Source organism: Drosophila grimshawi, unplaced genomic scaffold, assembly GCF_018153295.1.
Source record: "Drosophila grimshawi isolate 15287-2541.00 unplaced genomic scaffold, ASM1815329v1 contig_848, whole genome shotgun sequence".
Classification (NCBI taxonomy): Eukaryota; Metazoa; Arthropoda; class Insecta; order Diptera; family Drosophilidae; genus Drosophila; species Drosophila grimshawi.
The window spans coordinates 6,722,870-6,736,155 of NW_025063692.1; the positions used below are offsets into that span (position 1 = coordinate 6,722,870).

The 13,286-nt window shown below is 44.3% G+C and overlaps 4 protein-coding genes across 4 annotated transcripts; 2 read left to right on the forward strand and 2 right to left on the reverse strand.

The window, feature by feature from the left end:
* Nucleotides 1-852: 852 nt before the first annotated feature.
* LOC6571326 (something about silencing protein 10) lies at nucleotides 853-2,315 on the forward strand. The gene has a single exon (XM_001997493.3). It carries the CDS (start codon nucleotides 897-899, stop codon nucleotides 2,229-2,231), a length of 1,335 nt encoding a protein of 444 aa, XP_001997529.2. The 5' UTR covers nucleotides 853-896; the 3' UTR covers nucleotides 2,232-2,315.
* Nucleotides 2,316-3,932: 1,617 nt separating this feature from the next.
* On the reverse strand, nucleotides 3,933-5,931 carry LOC6571159 (RNA-binding protein 4F). Its single transcript, XM_032742375.2, has 6 exons — nucleotides 5,764-5,931; nucleotides 5,427-5,695; nucleotides 5,152-5,327; nucleotides 4,355-5,085; nucleotides 4,129-4,294; nucleotides 3,933-4,066 (listed from the first exon to the last, which is right to left on the reverse strand). Exons 1-6 carry the CDS (start codon nucleotides 5,779-5,781, stop codon nucleotides 3,933-3,935), a joined length of 1,494 nt encoding a protein of 497 aa, XP_032598266.2. The 5' UTR covers nucleotides 5,782-5,931.
* Nucleotides 5,932-7,359: 1,428 nt separating this feature from the next.
* Nucleotides 7,360-10,266, forward strand: LOC6566144 (DNA replication licensing factor Mcm3). Its single transcript, XM_001992132.2, has 3 exons — nucleotides 7,360-8,806; nucleotides 8,883-9,116; nucleotides 9,167-10,266. The coding sequence occupies exons 1-3, from the start codon at nucleotides 7,448-7,450 to the stop codon at nucleotides 10,076-10,078; spliced, it is 2,505 nt and encodes an 834-aa protein (XP_001992168.1). The 5' UTR covers nucleotides 7,360-7,447; the 3' UTR covers nucleotides 10,079-10,266.
* An 875-nt stretch (nucleotides 10,267-11,141) lies between these two features.
* On the reverse strand, nucleotides 11,142-13,238 carry LOC6566145 (protein DENND6B). Its single transcript, XM_001992133.2, has 2 exons — nucleotides 12,034-13,238; nucleotides 11,142-11,958 (listed from the first exon to the last, which is right to left on the reverse strand). The coding sequence occupies exons 1-2, from the start codon at nucleotides 13,144-13,146 to the stop codon at nucleotides 11,182-11,184; spliced, it is 1,890 nt and encodes a 629-aa protein (XP_001992169.1). The 5' UTR covers nucleotides 13,147-13,238; the 3' UTR covers nucleotides 11,142-11,181.
* Nucleotides 13,239-13,286: the final 48 nt, after the last annotated feature.

Consider the following 13,286-nt stretch of genomic DNA (forward strand, 5'->3'; position numbering starts at 1 on the left):
ACCCTCGGTCTGCTGAGCAACGCCTCCGATGAGCAGCTGGCATTTGGGCGTGCCCTCAAGGAATATGTGTCGACTGTCGATCCCAGCTACGCGAAAGGGCACGAGGATTTCTTTGTGAGGTTCGAGGGATGCTTTGGCAATCGTCATGTGACGCCACGTTCCCTGACATCCATCTATTTGGGCATTCTAACTGGTTTTCATCATCCATTTGAGGGATAGTTGTGTGCACACGAAAGGAATTTTTCTTCTTCACTGTTCTTGGAGCCGATTTGTTCTCGGTCAACAACATCAGCAACCTCCGTGGGATTGAATTCCGTTTCCTTTGTCGACAAACGCTGGATTGAATCGTATCATCTAAATATATAAATATGTAGATTTTAAACAAAATATTCACGTATTTTTATATAATGCATTCTAAATATCAAGTGGAATCTTACATGCTGTGTTAGCTTTATCATACGATTTGATTTGAACGCCAAATTCTTTGGTGCTTTCTCCAAGTGCCAATAATACGTAATAAGTAACTTACAAAAAGACACGCTCAACTTTATAATTCGTATTAAATGCCGAAAAGTAACTGTAACTGGCGAATAGTGTGGCAGCACTCCGGCAAGGAGCTGCCATCTATGTTATTTTTTCTGTCACCACCAACAATTTATTAAATTTCACGTTTTATAAAGATAATAAAATTACATTAAGACATTTCTGCAATGCTAAAAAGGTTTTAAAATTAATTTAGGCGCCTATACTGATCAAACGGTGGATGGTCTATATCGATAGATATCAATGTGAATATTGTTGATAACATTATATCGGAAATACTTGGTTGTTTGTATCGATTCTAACTATGTATATCGATACTTTAAGATGGTAACGCGGACATTTGTTTACGGCACATGTTGAAATTCTTACCACATAATTTATTTTGCGAACGAGAAATATTATTGAAAATGGATAGCGAGGCAGATGACTATGAGCCCACCGATTCCGAGCAGGAGTACGATGAGGAGGAGCGTGGGCTATTGGACGACTTGCGTAAGGAGAGCAAGAAACGAGCCGAAAAGTTGCAAAACAAGAAACAGGAGATTCTAGCATTCAGCGAGAGTGATGATGATGAGGACAATGATGATGTGGCCGAGTTGATGCGAGACAGTGATATTGAGGGTGCCGAAGATGACGAACACGATCTTCCCGACACGATGGACTGGGGCAGCAACAAGCGAAGCTACTACAGCACAGATTTTGTCGATCCCGACTACAGCAGCTACAATGCTCAGGAAGAGGACATGGCCAAGACCGAGGAGGAGGAGGCCAAAAAGATACAGCTGCGTCTGGCCAAGCAGCTCAATGAGGCTGACTTTCAGCTGGATGACATGCTAGATCAGCTGCCAGCCGATGAGCAAGCATTGAAACATAAGAAGGCCACCAAAGCTATCAAGGTGACCACAGATCTGACGGGTCTAACAAAACGCGAACGCCTACAGCTGCTGCAACGCGACTCGCCTGAGCTGATGGGACTCACTCAGGGCTTTCGGCAGCATTTGAACGAGGTACAGTCGCTGACGGCACCGGTGCTGAACTATGTGCGGAATCATCAGGTGCCGATGGTGCCTGCCCTGAAGTTCGCCAGTCTCTATCAAAATGTGCTGCTCACCCACTGCTCGAATGTGTCGTTCTATCTGCTGCTTAAAGCCAAACGTCAGAGCATCAAATATCATCCGGTTGTTAAGCGACTGGTGCAGCTCAAGCAGCTGCGTAATCAATTGGAGCCGCGCTACGAGTTGTATATACGACCGCAACTGGAAGCGCTGCTGGAACGTATTCAAGATGGGGATGCATTCACCGTACTGGATATGACGCAGCGCAAGGCCAAACTGCAGATCCTTAATCAATATAATGATGAAGAGCTGAATCAATCTAATGCTGGCGAGCAGCAGAAGCAGCAACAGCTGCCGAAGGAAGCTTCTGCAGATGAGGACGAGCAGGATGAGCAGGAAGAGGAGAATGCACGACGAAGCATCACCTATCAAATGGCCAAGAATAAGGGACTAACGCCGCATCGCAAGAAGGAGCTGCGCAATCCGCGCGTCAAGCATCGTGGCAAATACCGCAAAGCCCTCATCCGGCGGAAAGGTGCCGTGCGCAGCGTACGCAAGGAAGTCAAACGCTATGGCGGCGAAATATCTGGCATCAAATCCACTGTCACCAAAAGTGTCAAATTCAAAACATAATCCATATAGCACATACATATATGTATATTCCTTGCAATTACTAAACAGCCTTACACTTTACATAGAATCCTATTTGCCTTCATATATCCTGCTGTTTCTTCTTGTAGAATGTTCAATACGAACGAGGTTTTGGCAAAAAATCTTGGATGAACGTTATTTCAATAGATTCGTTGAAACAAACTTAAAATGTTGTGACTGAATTAAATGTGCAGCCATTTCGGGATGTCTATGTTCTTCCGAGATCCTTGGAGATCTAAGCGATCTAAAATAATATATTAGCAAAGTGTTTTGGTATTGTAAAATTTTATTCAATTAGGTCACAATGATTTCTTTCCGAACAACATACATATATATATATATATACATATATATATGGGGGTGAGGAGAGCGCGATAGAAATATATGGATATTATATAAAATATATATATTCGTATCCATTAAATTCGCGAGTGTCTTCAATTCGTTTGCATGTGTGGATGTGTGTGTGTTTGTGTAAAGGAACTTATATATATAACTTAGAAGTGAAATTTGTATGGACTAGCATACCCATAGAGCGATCAGTGTGGTTCTAAAAATTGATCGATAATTTCTTATACATATTCTATATGTTAAAGAGTCTACGAAAGTCATCGTTTGACTTTGGAGCAACCGCCGGCTGTTCTGTCTCTTTGCCAGCCTCTGTATCCTTATTAGCAACGCTCTCCTTGCCATTGGCCGCATCGCCGCCGCATTTTGTACCATTAGCATCCCCACCATCTGTGCTGTTGGTGCCAGTATCATCATCAAGCTCCAGTTTCTTGCGACGCTTTGCGTCCTGCATTAACAGCTGGGTGGGTATTAGTGTTGTTTGGGAGCCCCGCTTTTCTGGTCTTGTCGTTGAAGCAGCTCCTAATGATTTTGATGATCCAGATGCTGCTGCTGCTGACGTGGATGTGCTAGGAAAATTTTTGGGCGGCGGATTCGAAATGGAAACTTCAATCTGCAAGAGAATTGAGAACCGTTTAGACATGCATGATGCAGGGATTATCAAAATATTCGTATTACGTTTAGACCGCCAATATTGACTCCATCGCCAGAGATGACTGCTTCTTGAGCCGCCTCCGGATTGTCATACTCAATGTACGCAATCAACTTTGCCTTGCGATTCCTTTGTATCCAAAGAGGAGAATTCATCTTAATTAATTGCCTTCGATTGACTACTTGTGTGTCTACTTACGGTTTGCGTACTAAACGCACATCCTGAATAGAACCAAATGCTGCAAATACCGCGGTCAAATCCATTGTGGTGCAGCGGGGATACAAGTTCTTGATAAAAATCTTATTGGGTTCCAAGCTTGCTGCAATGCAAATGATTTTTTATTAGATAGATTTAAGCTGATATGGATAACATCAACTCACATGAATACTTAAAGTTGGACTCTTTTGACTCATTTGAAGTTGCTGTTGTTGCTGCTGGTGTTGGTGGCGGTGGTTTCTTTTGTTTCTTCTCCTTCTTGGTTGTCGGCACAATCTCCCTATTGGCTGCCTGTTGTGTGGGCTTTTTGCCTGGCTTTTGGTAAGGCGTTTGCGCTCGATGCTGCCACGGCGCACTGAATTTAGAATCCATGCAGGTGTACGGCACACCATACAACTGGCACTTCGCAATGGTCTCGAAGGTGCCAAAGCAACGCTCCTTGCACCGATAGAGCTCCAACACGGCATCTAGATTTGATGGCCTTGATAGCGACAATAGAGCCTTTGCAGTATGGCGCTTGTATTATGGCCGCCATTGAATTCACTTTCCATTTGGGCGTAGGCCAGCCATAAGTGGCTCTTAACATCGCTGCCCGGATAATCTACAAAGAATGGGACAAGTGTTAGTATATAATATGAAACACATTATACACTTTATACGCACTCAGTATTTCGGACCAGATGGCGGCGCCATTGCTTGGACTTTTTAACTTTGCATACTCGACCGCTGCCCAGAGCTGGAGCACTTCGTAGCTAGTGTCTGCTTGGTCGCCATATTGTATGGAGAGACGATTCCAAACCACACGGAATGCGACGCGCAATTGATCCACCTATCGAACGATTTGATATATTTTGAAATATTATACAAATTTGTAATTTGCAATAAGCACCTGTTCTTTATCGTCAACGTTGGTCTGTCGCACTCGATAGGCCAAATAGTCGAGATGCAGCTCAACGGTCATTTTTATAAACTGGTTGATGCGCTCAAACAGTCGGTTCAGATTCTTATCAATACGATCCAAGCTGAAATCATAATGTTCCATCAGTTGCAAATACTTGTGATTGATCTCGATGGTTGGCTTTGTACGCAGAGCGCGTTCGATAAGCTGGAGGGGCTTGCTGCTCAAATAGCCATCGTTTATCGCCGAGTGGATCTCCTCTTTGTCGTTAAACTCCAACGGCTTCGACATATATGCTATGTAATCCAACCAGAGGTTAGAATTAGTGGGATATTTGGCCAGACCCCGCTCGTAAAAGTATTTGCCCAAAGTTAATTTGATTTTCGTCGAGATGCGCAAAGTGTTTGCCTTACAGATGTAACTGTCCAGCATCAAGGCTGTGCTACTACAATATAATTTGTTCTTGAAATCAACAATAAGCTGCTCAATCGAATCCAACTGTTCCTCGTTGCAATTCCAGGTGACACACTGGGCGCACATCGTTTTCTCAACCAACTCAATTTCCTCCTGATCTGATAGCAAGCTCAGCGCTTCACGCAAATCCTTGATGAAATCAACACGCTCTAGCCCATAATCAGCCAGTACCTTGGCCCACATCAAATGCTGCTCCACCAGTTGCTCCTCAAGCAAACTCTTCACAACAAACTCAGCAAGTGGTTCATCTGTGTTTCGTGTGAGAAAGATTCAAAACTAAATTATTGAAATATAAAATTTTGTATAGAACTCACCATAGCGACTGGATAGGGCTCTGGCGCATTTACTATGAAAGACTGCGCACTCCGCTGGTGTTTGGGTGACCACCTTTAGGGCCTTAAGATATTTGAGCCAGATATGCGGCGGTATAACGAAATGCTGATCGAACTCTGTGATGGCCATCTCAATCTTCTCAAAGACATTCAATTCGCTGTAATTGGTAAAGAGTGAGAGAGTGGCCAGAATTAGCATCGAGACCATATACACATATCATTGAAAATCGTAAGAATTCAAAAGGGATTCCGCTTACAATGCTGTCACGCACAGTTCCATGAACTGTTTGTAATTTTTTCCCGGCATGGCCAGTTGCACAGCAAAATCATCCTCCAGCGTGTCTTCTTCTTGCGACTGCAAATCACTGTCGCTGTCGCTCAGCGAGTTAACAATGTTAACATTGCTCTCTGAACTCGATTCTGCACGGACACTGCCGCTGTCATCGCTGTCAGAATCCGAGCTGATTTCGATTGGCTGCTCGATTAGGATGTTGTCTGGTTGGGCCTCGCCAGCTGGAGCGTTCTTCTGTAAGAATTTCATGTTTTGCAATTGTTTTGCTTAGAAAACCTAATATTGTAATACTGTGAACTTACATCAGCTTCACTGGCCATTTCACAAAAATGTCTATTATTGAAATTTGAGAATTGGAAATGAACTTTTTTTCGGGTTTCTTCCGTATTTATTAATGGTTGCCAGCCGTTCGATTTGGGAGTTATTTGACCAGTCTACTGAGTTATAAAAAAAAAACACTACAGGCTGAAATAATTGTTGTGTGTTGACACGAACTTGCTTAATTGCAAATTTTATTTTTGTCAACATCTCCTGTTTAAGTTTTCTGGTGAGTGAATGCTGATGACAACTAGAGATGTCCTAATTGTGTTGATAAGCGTTCGCAGTCACACAGCCAATAGCCAAGTATCGATGATTTTGTTCACAGTTTTCAAATAATATGATAATTTGATTGAAACGCCAGCAAAAATGAATCAATTATAATTGTTCGAGAATTGGTATCGTCTCCTATTGAATTGAATTTAATTTTTTCTCCCCTATTTCGTTAGTTTTTCTCTACGTTGAGATGCAACAGAGTGATTCGTATTAGCAATTTGTTATGCCTTGCCTGTCGAAAGCACCAATATATCACTCAGCCGGCTAGCTATCGGCTCAGGGGTAGTTCGACCGCGATATATTGGACGGCAAGTTAACAAAAAAAATTTGTATTCTTTTATAAATAAAAAAAAAACAAATATTTCCATCAAACCAGTCCGCTCGCTGCTGTGGATATTGTACAGCCTGCGTGTCCCTCCCTTCCTTGTGATTCCTCCTCTAAATTTCCTGGAGAAATTCCCTTTCGCAATTATTCCTTTTTCGTTTGTTTTTTATGCCCGCATCTCACCCAATCACATTGATTTACCACATCAATTTCCTTTTTTTTAGACTATTTAATTTACAATTCATATGATACATGTAACATCGTGATGCCTAACCTTTTGTTGGCCAACACTAAATTCTCTTATATATATTTAATACAATTTTATCTATCTACCTAATTTAAAGCTTACAAAACATTTATTTTTTTTTTCTTTTCTATTATTTGGCTTCAAAAGTGCGCATCACTGATTGACAAAATGAGCATCACTATTGCCTTGGTTAGGGCCGATCAGCTGTCTTTGGCTCACTCTGCCGCAATTAGGCGGGAACAAACTCACTGATGTGTTGATACAATCCGAGTCGTCACACGGTCTCCGGGCTTTGATATCTTGGTTCCTGAGTCCAGTTGGCCGATTTCCTCCTTGATGGTGGCGATGAATAGTTCCGCCTGTTGCTGCCGCCGGTTTGTATGTTTTTATTTTATTTATTATTTTGACTTTTGTTTTATATTTATTTATTTTACATTATTTTACTTTATAATTTTTTTACAACCAATTTATTTGAATTTCTTTTTAAATCCTCGCAGCGCATGCGCACGCGGTCCTTCTTTCTTCTCCTTTTTTCTCTTTTTATTCTCCCTATTTTTCTGAAGATGGTCCCCCATCGATATCCTTCGCCTATCGATCTTTCTGCCGACCATAACAAATTCGAGCAATCTGTGAGCCGATACAATGGGCAAACTATCGTATTATCGTTCAGTTCTTTTTCATGTTATCGAGAAGGAAAACATTTTAATGCTATGCAGCCCTGCGTTTGCGTCTGTGATTCCCGCCAAAAGTAGAAGTGCATACGGCGTGCGACGGCTGCAAATCGCCTGCTTGTTGTTTCATTGTTAAGTTATTGTTGAAAATGGCACACGACGCGGAACAGTACATTAAGGATATACAGCGAGAGTATGTGGATTTTCTGGACGATGACGAGGATCAGGGCATCTATGCGGGCCACGTGAAGGACATGATTGCCGAGAAGAGCAAGCGCCTGGTTGTCAATATCAACGATCTGAAGCGCAAGAATCAGCAGCGCGCCCTCGGTCTGCTGAGCAACGCCTCCGATGAGCAGCTGGCATTTGGGCGTGCCCTCAAGGAATATGTGTCGACTGTCGATCCCAGCTATGCGAAAGGGCACGAGGATTTCTTTGTGGGGTTCGAGGGATGCTTTGGCAATCGTCATGTGACGCCACGTTCCCTGACATCCATCTATTTGGGCAATCTGGTGTGCGTGGAGGGCATTGTCACAAAGGTATCGCTCATCCATCCAAAGGTTGTGCGCAGCGTCCACTATTGTCCAGCGACGCGCAAAGTGCTCGAACGCAAATACACAGATCTGACCTCATTCGAGGCAGTGCCATCGAGCGCCGTTTATCCCACCAAGGACGATGATGGTAATCTGCTGGAAACCGAATTCGGTCTGTCTGTCTATAAGGATCATCAGACACTGACCATACAGGAAATGCCAGAGAAGGCGCCAGCTGGACAATTGCCACGCTCTGTGGATATTGTTTGCGATGATGATCTTGTCGATCGCTGTAAGCCAGGCGATCGGGTCCAAATTGTTGGCAATTATCGCTGTCTACCCGGCAAGCATGGCGGCTACACCTCTGGCACCTTTCGCACTGTACTCCTGGCGAACAATATCTCGCTGCTCAGCAAGGATAGCAATTTGGATATCTCAAGAGAGGATATTATGCTGTGCAAGAAACTGGCCAAGAACAATGATATATTTGAGCTGCTCAGCAAGAGTCTGGCACCGTCCATCCATGGCCATACGTTTGTTAAGCAGGCCATACTCTGCCTGCTGCTTGGCGGTGTCGAGAAAGTCCTGCCCAATGGCACTCGCCTCCGTGGCGATATCAATGTGCTGCTCATCGGTGATCCGTCCGTTGCCAAGTCGCAGCTGCTCCGCTATGTGCTCAATACGGCACCGCGTGCCATACCAACAACGGGTCGCGGCTCCAGTGGCGTTGGTCTAACAGCTGCCGTCACCACGGATCAGGAGACGGGCGAACGTCGACTGGAGGCCGGAGCGATGGTCCTTGCCGATCGTGGCGTTGTCTGCATCGATGAGTTTGACAAGATGAGCGACATTGATCGTACGGCCATTCACGAGGTGATGGAACAGGGACGCGTCACCATTTCCAAGGCTGGCATACATGCCTCCCTCAATGCACGTTGCTCGGTGCTGGCGGCCGCTAATCCTGTCTATGGACGTGTAAGTACCTCAATCAACCTACATTCTCGTCAAGCACAAAGTTAATGTTTAGAATAATAATATGCTGCACTTTTAGTACGATCAATATAAGACGCCAATGGAGAATATTGGTTTGCAGGATTCGTTGCTCTCCCGTTTCGATTTACTGTTTGTCATGCTGGACGTCATTGATAGCGATGTGGATCAATTGATATCCGATCATGTGGTGCGCATGCATCGCTATCGTAATCCTAAGGAGGCCGATGGCGAACCCCTGACCATGGGCAGCTCCTATGCCGATTCGCTGGCCTTTGTCTCCAACACGGAGGAAGTAAGTTAACAATCCCTTTACCATTTTAATATTAAAATGTTGCTTTGCAGAAAAAGGATACAGAGGTATATGAGAAATATGATGCACTGCTGCATGGTAAATCGCGCAAGCGCCACGAGAAGATACTCTCCGTGGACTTTATGCGCAAATACATACACATTGCCAAGTGCATGAAGCCGAAGTTGACGGAACAGGCCTGCGAGGCTATCGCCAATGAATATTCCCGTTTGCGCTCCCAGGAAGCTGTCCAATCGGATGTCGCACGCACACAACCAATAACGGCGCGCACGTTGGAAACACTGATCCGTTTGGCAACGGCGCATGCTCGCGCCCGCATGTCCAAAACGGTGACCATGGACGATGCCCATGCGGCAATCGAGCTGGTGCAGTTTGCCTACTTCAAGAAGGTGCTGGAGAAGGAGCGTGCCAACAAGCGGCGTCGCAATGGTGCCTCCTCCGACGAGGAAGAGCAAGAGCAGCAGCAGCCGCCGACGTCGTCGTCGTCATCCACAGATGCCACACAGACACGTTCACCGACGCGTCGCCCCAAACGCACACGCGTCGAACCAGACACGGATGCCATGTACGACAGTGATGAGGAGGATATTGAGACGCCACAGCCAGATGCTGGCGATCTGACACGTCGCGAGACGCGACGCTCGCTGCCGTCAACCACTGTCAACGGCACGGCCAGTCAAATCGGTACGGAGACCACCTCCAGCAGTGGCGCCACTCCAACGCCCGCCACAATTACGGATGCACGTCTGGGTGTATTTAAGAATGGATTGCAACGTTTGTACCGCGAGGCACGCGAACAGAGCTTGCCGCTGCATCGCATCACGGCTGCCATCAATGAGAATAATGCGGACCAGTTTTCGCCGGGTGAAATCGATGCCGCAATGCATCGCATGACCGAAGACAATCAGATAATGGTCGCCGACGATATTGTCTTTCTCATCTAATCGTCTCCCCATACACATATTTATATCCGAAGCATACACACATTTCCAGCGCATACCTGCATATATCAATATACACACATCCAATTTGATTGTGTCTCCCTCATTTCCGTACAAATTTTTATGTTTTTTTTTTTTTTTGGTTTATCTGAATGTTTATAATAAAAACTTGGAGCTCTCATGCAATTCAATGTTATCTCTTTTTTTTTGAAGTGGTTTCTCTTGTCAGCCATTGACAGCGTTGGATAAGATTTGATTATTGGCGAGGCAACAGTTTCAGATTCCAAAACTTTAATTTTATAGAATTTCACTTTTATTTTATTAGGTTATTTTTTTCTTGATTAATTTAACATTTGGAGTATTTTATGACCAGTTATTTTGTAAGTTTCACATTAAAAAAAAGAAGAGAATTGCTTAGCTGCAAAAATGATGTAACTTAAAAACTAAAAGTGAATTGCGATTGTAACTGGACACTGGAATTAGCAGATTACAAAAAAAAGGAAGTTAAAATTGGAAGAGTTTTGAATAAAATCAATTTCAGCCTTATTGCAAAATGGGTGAAAAAAATGCAACCCGCAGATTAATATCAACTGTTGTTTATTTTTACATTAGTAGGAATAGTTTTGGCAATGCCTTGAGCTTGGCCAGAAAAAAGAGGATATTTGGCTGGCAGTGCAGACAAAATCTAGCCAAGTTAACACTTAGTACATATACAAATTGAAGTAATTGGTTAAAAAGATTTGTGGGATATGGTTTAATTTGTACACAAAATTGATGAGCTTACATGCTAAATATGTATATATAGGGATATATAAGGAAACGAACAAACTACACACACACACACACACACACACATACAGACACATACACATACAGACACACATACACATACAGACACACATACACATACAGACACACAGATTTAAATATAATGTATATATTATATCTATCGTCTAGCCTTGATTTGAGATGAATTTTCTATTGTTTTAACTGCCTGGCAATTGAACAACTAAATACATATAGAGTATATATATTTATATATATATATATAGAAATAAAAATTGGGATTTTTATTTAGCTAACGCGCACTCTGCACACACAAACGATCAAAGATTCACAACATTCTTCAAATCGGAGGGCAGCAGTCCCTTCATGCATTCAATTTGGGCTCGTATCTGCCGCTGGGTCATATTCGCATTGGCCTCCACCTGTGTTTTATCACTGTAGAGATTCAGTTTTTGTTTCAATTTGAGTATCATATCAATTATTTCCACCTCCTGCTTGTCGTGCGCCCAGTGCTCCAGATTGGCTTCAGAAAGCGCCTGCAGCTGTAGATCCTGCAATGTTAGCTGCAGCTCCCGATGCCGCGACTCATACCAACCACGGAAATTCGATGAGCGAAAGAAACGCCTATAGAGTCCCTTCCAATCGCCCTTGAGAGTGGACGTGAGCTGTGGGCCAGCCGTTTCGAGTGTGGCCAGAAAATCATCCAGCTTAAATGAGCTGGCATTGGGCGCCGACTTGAATGGACTAATGTCCTTCTGCAATGGCATCAGCGATGCCATATAACGCTCCAGCGGTATCATAAAACTCTGCGTCAGCTCCAATAGATGTCGACGGATTAGAGCCGTCTGCACATGATCCGGTCGTTTCGTCTTCATGCCAAGCAGCACCTTCTTAATCAGCGCCTTATCCTTCTTCAAAAATGGCCTATACTTGCTGTGCAATCCAGCGATGGAATTGTCCCCAGCTGCACTCAGGCTGCCATTCAAAATGTTGTGGTTGTTGCCAGTCGGCTGCGGAGGCGGCAATTTTGAATTGTTCGCGTTTCGCGTATTCTTGTGCAACTGCATCAGCTCCTGTTGCTGCTGCTGCATATTCTTCTGCAAGTGCACAAAAGATCCAGTTAAATAACTAAGGGACAAAGAGAGATTAGGTATATGTATTGCTTATATTACCTGATTGTCCACCAAGCGCAGCATGTGCGGCCAATCTTTGAGCAATTTGACAAAGAACGGATTTGTGACACCCAGAATCACAGCTGGTATGGAACGATTGACGCACTCTTGTGTAAACTCCCTGAATTCGCTGTCGTGTATTGTGAAATATGGACGCGCCTCGGCACAGTATTCGAGTGGTGCTATCAACGCAACCAGTGCCTGAACCATGTGTGAGCAATCTGCCGGTGAGGTACCCACAACGACAATCGGTTCCGCCGTAATTATCAGCTCCCACAGCGTATACAGATGCTCCATTACAAAGCTGAGACTATGAAATAGCTCCAATTCGTTGACGGAAGCGAGCACCTTAACCGATTTGGGCATCTCTGGCGGCGACGACGACGACGACGACTGTTGCAGTTGTTGTTGCATCTCTAGCTGCTGCTGATTGGTGGAATTCAATTTGCGAGTGCTGCTACTGGCCTTGGGTATGCAGATCTGATAGTCACACTCCAGTAGTGGCAACTTAAGCATCGTTCCAGTCAACAACAACGGCCACTGGGTGTTGATCTGTTGACAGGCTCTGTGGAGCAGCCCGTTGCCCTCTTCGAAATATTTGGGCGCAAGCTGGGCGAGTACATCATAGTACAGATTGAAGAAGGGCAAACGTGTGATGATAATTAGACTCTTCTGGAAGTAGCCGCGCGGCAAATTGGGATCACGTTTCTGGCGAAAATAAACGAAGCCCCAATAGTGGCTGCTGTCGTAGCGCATTGCTGGCGCACAATCTCCGTTGTAGTGTAGCATCGTTGTCGGTGTTTTGTGTTTTGCGGTGTTTAGCGCACGGAGACGCATATGGAACTTGGTGTCGCCCATGCAACCGGAATTGGAGTCGGGAAAGGCCATGTAGCAAATGTTGCTCACCTCCTGTTCTGTGGGCATAAATGACGGCGGATAAACGTATTCCAGCGCCTGGCCTAGATTCAGATCGAAGGTGACAACACAGATGCAATGCATCCATTGTGATAAGCGTATCCAATCCTCCTCTGTGGATACGCTTTTTGTTGTTGTTCTGCTCCTCTCGCCAGCAGCATCCCTGTCTGCATCGGCAGCTGTTGCCTCGATGTTCATGATTTGTAAATCTTTGGCCAATATTGGTTAGATTGTTAAACTCTGCATGTAAATTGCTTAATTCTACTTTCACTTCAATGTTAATGTTATTTATTTGTGCTTGGCGAGCGAGAGTTGCCATGCATTTGTTGTCGCTCAGT

Excerpts from the sequence above, each read along its gene's own strand:
- LOC6571326 (XM_001997493.3), top strand. The coding sequence starts at position 897 with ATGTTGAAATTCTTACCACATAATTTATTTTGCGAACGAGAAATATTA.
- LOC6571159 (XM_032742375.2), bottom strand. Across the intron at positions 5,328-5,426 it reads GAACTGTGCGTGACAGCATT|CGAATTGAATGTCTTTGAGA; the intron begins GTAAGCGGAATC and ends TACCAATTACAG. Across the intron at positions 4,295-4,354 it reads ACGTTGACGATAAAGAACAG|GTGGATCAATTGCGCGTCGC; the intron begins GTGCTTATTGCA and ends ATCGTTCGATAG.
- LOC6566144 (XM_001992132.2), top strand. The coding sequence starts at position 7,448 with ATGGCACACGACGCGGAACAGTACATTAAGGATATACAGCGAGAGTAT. Across the intron at positions 8,807-8,882 it reads CTAATCCTGTCTATGGACGT|TACGATCAATATAAGACGCC; the intron begins GTAAGTACCTCA and ends CTGCACTTTTAG. Across the intron at positions 9,117-9,166 it reads TTGTCTCCAACACGGAGGAA|AAAAAGGATACAGAGGTATA; the intron begins GTAAGTTAACAA and ends GTTGCTTTGCAG.
- LOC6566145 (XM_001992133.2), bottom strand. The coding sequence starts at position 13,146 with ATGAACATCGAGGCAACAGCTGCCGATGCAGACAGGGATGCTGCTGGC. Across the intron at positions 11,959-12,033 it reads TGCGCTTGGTGGACAATCAG|AAGAATATGCAGCAGCAGCA; the intron begins GTAATATAAGCA and ends GTGCACTTGCAG.